At 43.5% G+C, this 11,516-nt stretch overlaps 1 protein-coding gene across 1 annotated transcript; it reads right to left on the reverse strand.

Moving 5' to 3' along the window:
• Positions 1-1,381: 1,381 nt before the first annotated feature.
• On the reverse strand, positions 1,382-11,205 carry F3 (coagulation factor III, tissue factor; the record flags this gene model as incomplete). Its single annotated transcript, XM_084242433.1, has 6 exons — positions 1,382-1,518; positions 3,256-3,415; positions 3,942-4,120; positions 5,939-6,129; positions 9,939-10,050; positions 11,124-11,205. The coding sequence occupies 6 exons, from the start codon at positions 11,203-11,205 to the stop codon at positions 1,382-1,384; spliced, it is 861 nt and encodes a 286-aa protein (XP_084098559.1).
• Positions 11,206-11,516: the final 311 nt, after the last annotated feature.

Here is an 11,516-nt window from a genome sequence, read left to right on the forward strand (position 1 = left end):
TGTGGAGCTGGCCCAAAGGTGGAGTTTTGTCAGGCATGGTCGTGTGTCTTGCCCAGTCAGTGAAAAGGGCCAGTGTGGAGCAGATGGTTTAAGAGTTGGCTTAAAGTTTGAAGATGCAGCTGCCTGGCCCCACCAGTTTTCTGTTTTTCCCTCTGCCCTCATCCAAGAGGGCTTCCACGCCTCCCTTGTGGCCTAGGGGTTATATTTCAGTGCTATCATTGCAATGGCCTGAGTTTTATGCCTGGCCAGGAGCTAACCCTTCTCTGGGGAGAAAAAAAAAAAACACAACTTAAAAATAAAACCAAACCCAACAAAACAAAAGGGGCTTCCCCTTTGGTTTGGCTCCTAGAAATGAGAAGACATTAGGAAGGCCTGCAGTCAAACTCCAGCCACCAAACAATAAAGTACATGAGGAATAAAGAAAATATTGTTATAAACCACTGAGAATTTTAGGGTCATTTGTTATAGCAGCAGAGTCAACTATTATGAGTACCAAACCATAAATAAATGGAAGATACATAAACACAATAATGACAACTCCCAGTCACCTTTATTTATATAAAAGTATATTAAATAAATTATCTCAATATATACAAACAGTACAATATTACCTTTATAAATAGAAAATTCCCATATACAAAACCTTTTTAAAAAATTATATAAATATATACAATGTTGACCATAGAAGTCTGAAGTACCTTAGATCATAAATTCTATGTAGTTTTTGTAGTAGTCATATAAAAACATAGCCAGCTGTCAAGTATTTAATCAACAGCATTTAAGTCAGTTAAAGTGCTAAACTCTAATGAATATTAGGGATGTACCCAAAATAGAAGATTTCTGTATTTAAAGCATTCATATAAAAGTTTCTCAAATGTTTTGATCCCAAAAAAACTCCAAAAAGAGAAGAAATTAAATACCATATTATAAAGGGACAGATGAGTTATAAAAGTCCACCCAATTTCCATTTTACTTTCCCATATGGCTTGAAGCCAGATGATCAAAGTTCTCTATCAGTCCACTCAGGAATCTTAAGACATTTATTCATTTGCTTTTTTGCTCAGATAACCTGGTTTCTTCTTGAGTGCAGAATATACAGTCTAAAGCATGGTATGTGCAACAGGTGCTGTAGTGTTAAAATAAAAATCGTTAAAACTTGGAATAGGTTGTACCGTTTGTTACATTAAAACAACTAGTGCTGATGTTGAAATCAGAATGCTAATGTGAGAATAGATCATAAAAAGAGCTTTCTTTGAGTCTGAGGGACTCCAGGCTCCTAGATCCTTCTGTGTGTTTCTATGTAGTCTAGTCTCTTTAAGAGTTCTTGGTTACAGTGCAATATAAACTTTGCAGTAGTTGGCAGCTCCTGCAGCGCTTTTCCTTATGCAACATTGAGAGGGGAGTTCTCTTTTCCACCCCGCTTTGCTTTTGCCTCCTTGCACTTGTGCAGAGACACAGTCAGGACGATGATGAAGACGATGGCCACGAACACCACAGCGCCAATGATAAAGAACATTTCTGAAAAGTAAAAGGTACCAAGTCAACTAAGAATGTGAATCTCGTTTATCAGTAGGCAGGACAGAGGGCATAATCCTCGATTATACCATCCTGCTTTTGCATAATTTGAAATTTCTTTCCTCTGTGCTTTCCACCACAACACATTTAGATTAGGAAAGAATTTGTCAAACCCTAGATGTTTGAAGGCAATTGACAATGGCCAAAAGCACTCAAAGGGCCATTGAATATAAATGGGTAAGGCTCACAGTCTAGAAAAGCTGGAAATGAGAAGAACTGTTAGAAACAAGAGGTTAAAAATAATGTTGAGTTTTTGATTTATAGTTGCCTGTTGATTTTGATTTTTACTTTATTATAATTAGGTTTTTTTTCTGATCCTGTACTTGGATCCTCTATATTCCTGCTATAAGTGAGACCATCTAGTATTTTTCTTTTTCTTTCTGGCTTATTTCACTGAACATTATCCCTTCCAGCTCCATCCATATTGCTGCAAATAGCATGAGTTTATCTTTTTTGAACTATAAACTATAAATCAGAGACATACTGCAGGGGGTGAGAAGGGAGTAGGATCAAAAGAAGGGTGGGAAGAGCACAAGGGATCATGATGATAGTACACGGGCGAAGGGGTGGTGGGAATTTTACGGGGACCATAACTAAGATGAAAATGCATACACTGCACAAAAATGAAATAATGATGTAAAAATATATAAAATAATTAAAATAAATAAATATTTAAAATGCATATGAAATAAAAAAATAAAAATGCTGAGTTTGGTGACAATGAGAAAGCAGAAGATAGACAGGGCAAAAAGAGCCCTGTGGGAAGTACTAGGATTCAGGTGAGAAGAGCTTTAGTGGTGGAGGTGGCATCTGCAATGGTTCTCAAAGGACACATCTCAGCAGACAGAGGAGCAGGGAGGCAGAGGTCTGGATGAGCGCAGAGACAGAAGCAATGGAATTCAAGCAGGGCGCTGGGGATATGGGTGCAAGGACTGTGGCCCAGAGGGGTCATGACCCAAAGGGTCTGACCAGAGGGAAGTAGAGTGTAATCAACAGGAGAGAATTTGTTGGAATGTTTAAATGTTTAAATCCATCTTACAAGGCGCTAGGCCACAGGACTACCCTCTGATCCTCTGTTCCCTGAGAGTACTCAGCACCTTCCGAACTCTCCAGCTTGGAGGAAATTTCCCCACCTTTTTGCCTCACCCATGTGTCTGAACACCTGCCGCACTGCCAGTGAGGACCCAGTCCTTGCTCGGGAGCAGCCCCAGCTGCACACACATGACACACACGACAAGCCATGTGCACACAAGTGTGCATGGGTACATCTGACACACTCTATTCCTTCCCTGACCCATTCGACTTTATAACCTCGGTGGCAGCCACCCCCAGTGGGCACGTACAAAAGTCTACTGGGCACTGATCCAGATGCTGCTCCCAACCCTTTAGATCAGAATTTAAGGATGAAAAAATGCCCAGAGAAATCTGTGATTTAATGCTGAATCCTGCTCAACAGAGAGCTTGGCACAGGGTAGGTGCTCAAGAAGACACTTGCTGATATAAGAGAATAACATAAAAACATTTCTAAATGCATAAACTGTAAGAGCACCTAAATAAGACAAAGGCACAAAACTAGGGCAGTTCTTCCTGAACAAAAGAAGAACATCCGGGCTCTGAGGTAGAGCTCGTCCTCTGGATGGCATCCAGGTCTCCAGATTAAGGGTGGGCACAGTCACTCACCTCGGGGCATACCTTTCCCCTGGTTGGTGCACTCAATGGCACTTTCTGGACTCTTCTGGTTAGTTCTTCGTGATGGAATCACAGCTTGAACATGGAAACAATAGTCTTCTCCTTTGTCCACATCAATTAAAAACTGATTTGTGTTTGTCTTGGCTGTTTTCTGTTAAAAGGTAGAGTTGTTAATTCCTCTGGGCTCAGAGGGAATTATTTCCTCTTTACTAAGTTACTGTAGAAGTAAAAACCTATATGGGATCATGTAGCATTTAAAGGATAGGAAGTAACTTGATTAATCAGTTCCCTCTGGTAATTGCTAAGGATGCTTTTTCCAAGACTGAAAATAGCCACTGTAGGCACATCCAACCCAATTTTGTTAGGAGATATAATAAAGGAAAAAAAAGGATAAAGTATCAGCCATTGAGTGGAAAACAATGGCTTTTCGTCTCTGGGATGCTCAATAGAGGAAGAAATGTGGGAGCTGGCAGGACCCTGGGCAGACCTGGTCCAGCCCCTTGGCTGAGGAGCCTGCCTGAAGCCCCAAAGTCACCAGAGAAGCAGGAGAGCAGGCACCCACCCCATCCACCACACTGCCCTCTCAGCCACCCCTTCTGCTAGTTTCAAATTGGGGGAGAAATGGGCTATAAGATCAATTTTAAACAGACCATAAAAGCAAATGAAAGAGTGCTCACCTTTCCTGTACTTGAGGCTTTCCAATAATAAAGTGTGTAACTTAAGTCCTGGCCAAAGACATCCCGGAGTCTTAGGAACTTGTCCTTCCTCCTGACTAAGGTATATGCATCCTGTACAGTCACGTTCAGTTTTGTACCAAGTTGTTCAAAACTCTGAATTATTGGCTGTCCAAGCTTGGCTGAAACATAGAAAATGAGCTTGGTTGGAACGAGAGAATTCTATGCAAAGCAGAATCCCATTGCGTTATCTTAATTAGCAACAACCTAGTCACCCTTTCTAAGACACATGCATGGAATCGCCCCTGGGGGTAGCCAGTAAGGGGGTTCCCAGCTGATTTGGCGCCAGGGACATTCTATAGCAGTCTTGCCTGTTGGGAGTCACAGTGTCACTTTAAATGTCCTTGTCACATTGGAAAAATTTCAACAAGTGAAATTAATTTTAATAATATATTTTATGTAACCCAATATATCTAAAATATTAGTCTAACATGTAATCCACCTAAAAACACTTTGAGATCTCTTTTGAAATCCAGTGTGTATTTTACATGTACAGCATTAGTCACATTCAAGTGTTGAATAGCCACCCGTGGTTGGTGGCTATTGTATTAAATAATATAATTGTGCATGTTAAGTACAATCAGTTAGGGGCAGTGGGAGAGACCAGGAAATGTCCTGGTTTTCAAGGAACCAGTTTTAACAAGGGGCCTTTGTAGTCGCTTAGTGATCTCACATACTTGGGTTGAATGATAATAAAAGAAACCCCAGTCATTTAACACAAATTAAATTCAAGTAGTGTGTATGTGTGAGCACCTGCAAAATGAACATATAAAATAATTTCTAACTTGCGCCAAAAATGGCTGACCCAAAAAACCTCAATTATGGAAGGAATATTGGAACTCTAAAAGGACGAATCATGACTATGTCATCCACAGGAGAGAGACTGAGAACCAGCGACACTTCTGAGTTACTGAGGCGCCTGTGGATGTGGCTCAGAGGGATAAGCAGCTGGACAGGTCAGAGACAAGTAGTGGCAAACTGGCTTGGGGATGGCAGCCAGATACACCGTGGGGGTGCAGCTACTCCTCATTCAACCCTTCAAATAGATACCAGAGGGAAGACTGGCTGAATGTCCCTCGGTCCTCCTCACCATCGCTGCCTCAAGAAACTTCTCTCTCAGAGGAGTAAATATAAAAACACCCATCACATAGCACTTTCATTCTAACCTTTCATTGTAGATCTTAAAAGAGAAGCTGATTTCACCTTTCTCAATGTGTGACACGTGTTTACTTAAAACACCTAGTTCAGAACCATAGTTGTCACACGCCACCCCTTCCCCCCGCCGCCTCAAAAAAAATTGAAATCTTCTACTTGGCAGGAATTCTCAGCATTCCTTTATTAGATACTAAGGTCAGCTTACTGGGGCAAAGGCTGGGGAGGAAAGCATTCCACATTCTCAAAACCAGCATAAAGGAAGGAGGCAGGGAGCTGGCTTGGCAAGTGCCAGCACATCATGGGACTCAAATCATGGTCAATGGTTGAAAAGGTCAGCAGGCCCAATAATGTTCTCAGAGGGAGTGAACTTTGCCCACGATTTGGGACCATTTGTGAAAACCCTCAACTAGGTATGACTTCTGGTCTGTTGACCTGAAGGAAAATTCAGGATGTGTGTGTGTATGTGTGTGTGTGTAGATATATCGGGAGATGGTGAAACCCCAGCCTTGGTGGATTTCCTGCTCCCCAATTCCACATCCATCTGGGTATTGGTAGGGTCCCTGGACAGAAACAGAAAGTTATTGTTATCAACTCCAAGTTCATGTTCTGTGATCCTCTTACCATGTCTGGAATGAGTAAAGTGAATGTGCATATACCAGTTTGAGAAAGATGTGTTTATGGATAAATATTTGTTACCTAATGGTCCTTAAGGGTCACAAGCTCACAAGAATATTCAGAATATTACAACCACAAGAATGAAAATCATTACAAACCGAGCTACTTACTCTCCAGGTAAGGTGTGAACTGTGGGGCGTTGGTAAACAAAGGCTCCCCAGTAGAAGAGGTGGTGTCTACCTGGTGGGACAGGACCCGAGCCGAGTATGTCTGATGCACGTCCTGCACAATCTCATCAGTAAGGTCACACTCTGTTTCTGTCACAGAGAAGCATTTGCCTTTCCAGTCTCCTAATGGACGGCTAGAGGAAGCGAGGAAGGAGGAGAAGTGGAATGTTATGATGTGATCCAGCAAGGTGGATCCTTTCTGGCTGTGCTACTGGGTATACACAGGTGCCCACAACCACTCCCAATCCGGCATTTGCTATACTGAGCACTTCAGAGACATGTGAGTACACACAGCAACCTGGGGTGGTTCTGGAGTAATCCCTGTTTTTACAGAGAAGGCAACCAAGGCAAAGTGACCAGGTTTAAGTCACACTGCTGGATTTTGAACCAGACAGAAGTTTGACCGTGGTAGTTGCTGAACCATTTTGTAAAATATCTTTTTTAAAAAGCTGATGATTTATCATGGTTACATGGGAGAAAGACCATCCTCCAGCAAAGCCCAATTAATTATTATTGTCTACTCATTGTATTATATCATATTCTGTTTTTCATATCACATTCTACAGTCCCTGTAGGATACAGTCAGTGGAGTAATCATAAAGTCTATATAATAATATATTCTATATATTACCTTCTAGCATGATCATTAGTCACGTGGTTATTTCACTTTTATTGAATCTGTTATACTCCAGGCACAGTACGAGGCCCTTCACACATTTGTTTATTTGATATAATTCTAGCAAGTATGTGTTGGGTCTTTTTGACACATGAGGACAGTTGAAGCTCAGAAACATTAAGTAATTTGTACAAGGTCACACCGTGCGTGAATGTCGAGTCTTTTCATCAATTATAAGACATGCCTCCCTCAATTTTACAAGATGTGTCCACACCCCATCAATCAAAGATTATGGAATAACAGATGGCACAGATGGCATCTTCCTAACAAAGTCTGACAGACTAAGGGGGCTAAAACACAAATCTTTCTTTTGTAAGATGTCATGGATGAGGAAATGATTTAAAGAACATCTATTAAAAATGAAATTATTCTAAAAAACCGGTCAGCCCATAGATAAATGTCAGTGCAACTTAAGCCACACTCTTCTGTCCCCTGTAAAGTGACAGCTGCCCCCTCTTGCCTGCAGCATCACTGACTGCTAAGACTCAGGGCCACACGTTAATCCCACCTTCCCAGGGGCCTCTAGAGCTCCTTGATTAGAATGGATGCCCCGCTTCCCTGGGCCCAGCACTGAGCCCATTAAAGCAGTTCATGTGAACATGGTCTGCTTGGTACCGGGGTCCAGGACTTGTGCTCCCCCATCAAGCAGCAGGGTGTCTTACATAGCCAGCCTTGCTGAGTAATAAATAGATGGTCCGCATTTACAGGCTGAATGGGGAGAAACAAGCTGCTATGTGGAGGCAACTGTCTACATCCACGCCCTTGAGTCTTACATTCAGATTTCCTTAAACTCTGAACTGGATAACCAGGCTAGGATATATGCTCTTTGCCTTAAAATTCACAAACTAAGATTGATAAGGAAATATTTTGGTTTCCTAGATTCCTTTCATTTTCTGTGATAAAAATAGAGAGGTGATCTTAATTCCAGAATGACCAAAAATGAATTTTAAAAATCATATCACTTCTATTTAAAAAGTAAATAAGCCCATGATGATTCTCCATTGATATGGCAAACAAGGATTTCCAGTAACAGGACTGGCAAGGTTGCATTCCATGTGAGAGGCTGGCATGCGGTTCCTCCCAGCCTGTATGTGGGAAACACAGTGCTTTGGGGCAAACTTCAGCACAAGCACCTGTATCTTCAAAAGTAGAAGAGTCTTGTGAACAGGTAAAGAAGGGGCAATTCTACAGTAAGTTTCTCTACATGCTACTACCAGCATTAACAATTTAATGCCTTCAAGATTCCTCTAGGTATTGCAAAATCTGATTTGGACAACACAGAAGTCCTACCTGAAGTACTAAAACATTCTAACAGAGTTCAGATTCACCAGTTTAGGAAGAGGTTGTTTTCTAGAAGTTTTGGAAGTTCAGTTTTAGAATTCAGAATATTTCCCACAGAACCAACATTACAGTGATGGTGGGTGCTAAGGCGTGAGCCAATCACGCTTCCCCAGCACCACTGAAAACTGTTTCCAAAGGGGAAAATGTAGCTGGAGTTGACATCAGGGGCTTTGGGGACAGCAGTGGCACCTGGTTGCTGGAAATAGGATGGCGGCGAGGCTGGGTGGGCGCAGAAGGGAGCAGCAGGTTAAGATGCTTTCTCCAGGGAAGGAAAACCAGGAGGAGTGTTGTAGTGGGAATGCTTTCCTTCCTTCTCCAGTCTGTGGGGGTCTCAGATTGTGGCAAGCCCCCCCGAGAAGGTGATGGTGTGGGTTACTGGAGAGACCTTGGTCCAGACAGTGCTGACCATTAGTGTAGCTATGAATAAATCCATGTCCTTCCCTGGGCAAGTTTCTTCTTCTGTAAAATACAAGCTATGGCCCTTTTCACCCAAGAATCCTGTTAACCCATGGAGAGGAAGGAGATAGTGCAGATCTCCAGCAGGGGCGGAGGGACTGCTCACCAATCCTCTAGCACACTGGGGAGGGTGTGCAGAGACCGCTAGCTCAGCAGGATCACGCCTCCACCCCAGGTTCCGCAAGCAGCAGCCTGCTCTAGGATGTTAGCATATCAGGGGCCCTCCTCCAATTTCAGCAGTCTTGGAAAACCCGAAAACTTAAAGTTAACAAAAGTTTATATTTAAAAATCAAGATAGGTTTCCATAAGTTCACCCCAAATACGATCGGATACATTTAGGAGGTAAGCATTTCTCCTATAACCTTATTTTTAACTATCTAGAAGGGATGTGTTTACTAAGGTAAACCTCAGCACTCTATCACAAGAATTAATGATTCTCAATGACAAGTTTTACCAAAATCACAATTTGTACCTTGGGTTATGAAATTCTTTTCTCTCCTTCTTTCCCTATCTGCACAAATATGCATGTACACAAATTCTCTCCCCTGTTGGCTTGGCAACGGTCATCACGAAGTTCATTTTTAGAAACAAGAATGTCTACCTAAAAGACACACTCCGTCTGTGGGTAGCTGCACTCCTTAATGCTATGAAGGACTCGCCCAAAGCTAAAACAAACACTATTAATTTTAGCCAGTGATACTTTTGTTCCTTCATACAATTATTGTTAAAGAACAGCCATAGCCACAGTCTCCTATTTAATAAGATTGCTACCAAGCCTCCAAGAACATTTCAGAAAACAAACACTTGATCTGGTGAAAACCATCAAGATAGACACAAGGATGCTTAGATTGAACGTGGGGAATTATAGGCTCCTGTCAATCAGAGATGAGGCTGGAGGAGCAGAGCATCCCTGCCACCCAGGGTGCAGACTCAGGAGTATTTCTTCATGGCTACTGAGTCATGATTTGATCTCCTCTGATCATGTACATAACTACACTTTGAATCATGGAGTCTAAATGTAATGAATCAAAAACCGCTGAAGGGCAATGTATATACCCAAACTCCTCCCCACCTCTGCCCTCACATGTTTCAACTCGGCTCACTGGCTAGACAGTAGGAAAGGAAAAGTTGGGTGTGCTTAGATGAAATTGTCATTCAGCCAGCCTGCATCACAGCCATCAGTGCCGCCAGGGCCTGCTCAGAAAGGTTCACTCTTAGCAGCTTATACTCTGCTTATTAATTTTCCCATCACCTCCATAAACAAATAAAAAATTTTATCAGCTTAAGGTCTAGAAAGGTTGCAGCCTTGATAGAGCATGGCTCTGCCAGCAAATTACTATCAATGCCCTCTCTGTCATCTGTTAAATATCACCCACTCATCGGCTTTAAAGACATCTGTAATCGGCACAGGAAAAATAGAAACATCAAAAACCCTAATTTTCTTTCTTTTATTTTTTATATGTTGCTTACCTTATCTGAACAGTGTACACGTGATTGACAGGTTTGGGTTCCCACTCCAAAATTGTCTTGAAATTAGTGGATTTCCAAGTTAAATTATATGCTACCGCTATGTCTTCAGTGCCTTTAAACAACAGAAATTCGTCTGTTATTACATGAACTGCTCAGCATGTGATTTCACAATGATGATATAAAACAGTTTCCCGTCTCCTGTCACTACAGATATCACATCTATTTTGTGTCCACCACAAAAGCTTTACTGCTGAACTTTTTAGAGAAAAGAAGTTCTGGAAGTTCTGGGTCTAGAAACCTCATGGCTAGGTCTACCTTGCAGTCGAAGGAGCTAGACAAGGATTTGGAGACCCTTATTTGTTTGAATTGTTCATAGGGGAGCCCTGTGATAACTCCCCCTGGAAGTTCAGCCCATCCCAGGGGAGCAAGGGTGTCTGGCTAGGAAGAGGTTTCGGAATATTAGGGAAAAGGGCAAATCCCACATGGGTGAGAAGAGTAAGGACTGCATACAATGAAAAAGCCACACATCTTGACTTGTTTCCATTTTCATAGTGAAACTACTCAAGTGACCCAGAGAGACATTGTGAAAGCCTAATTTCCTATTATGTTAGGGTGCTTCATTATTAAGGTGCGCTTTGCCAACACTCAGGAGGTCAGTCTGCCCAGTGCCACACACCTAACAGGCCTATGGGGCACCCACAATGTGGTGCCTGCTCCAATCCAGGGGACATTTTGCAACAGGCTGCCTCTAACCTGATCGAGATCAAAAACAGTCCATGAGGAAGAGACTGAGGCTGCTCTTTATCAAGGAAAGGGCACACGTAGCAAAGGATAAGATCCAAACCATTGCACGCCGACCCATGCAGATGAAGACCCATGTTCCACCATCTTCAAGGCCCCACGGGGCTCACTTGTAAGCTCTTTCCTTAAATTTAAACTGGAGCCAAATTATGCAACCACAATGCATGCCCCAAGCAAGCATCTCTAGAAGGCGCTAAGGGGCACGAACGACCAACCCTCACCCCCTGCCTCAGCTCCCAGGGGCCGGGGTTCATTCAAACCCAGCTGCGTAAGCGGGTGCAGGCGACACCTCCCAGTAACAGGGTGAGCCCACTTCGCGCCAGGACAGTGCCCCCCTTCTCCGGACAGCGCGCCCCAGGCCTTACAAGGGCGGGTGCCACTTACCTGCGGCACCGGTGACCTGGACCAGGACCCAAGCAAGCAGGAGCGTGCGAGCAACCTCGAGGCAGAACACCGGGGTTGCCATGTCCACGAGCCGGAGGTAAGATCAGAAAGATTCTGGTGCGCCCCAGAAGCTGGGGAGATTGGGCTAGAGGTGCCCTAGGGAGATTAGAGGGAGTGGGAAGGGGCGCGGGGAACCCGAGTCTGGAGAAGCCGGTGCCCCGTGCGCTTTATAGAGCCCAAGCGACGCCCTCGCCTGCCTCCGGACCCGGGCGCCCGCCCCCGCGCGCTCCTCCCGACTCCCCGCCCCCAGCTGGTCACTCGCCTGGTGGTGGGCGGCCCCCGGCTAATCCACTCCCCTGTCCCGCCTCCTCTCGTAGGAAACTCCAAGACCCT

The sequence above is a fragment of the Talpa europaea genome (assembly GCF_964194135.1).
Source record: "Talpa europaea genome assembly, chromosome: 9".
Classification (NCBI taxonomy): domain Eukaryota; kingdom Metazoa; phylum Chordata; class Mammalia; order Eulipotyphla; family Talpidae; genus Talpa; species Talpa europaea.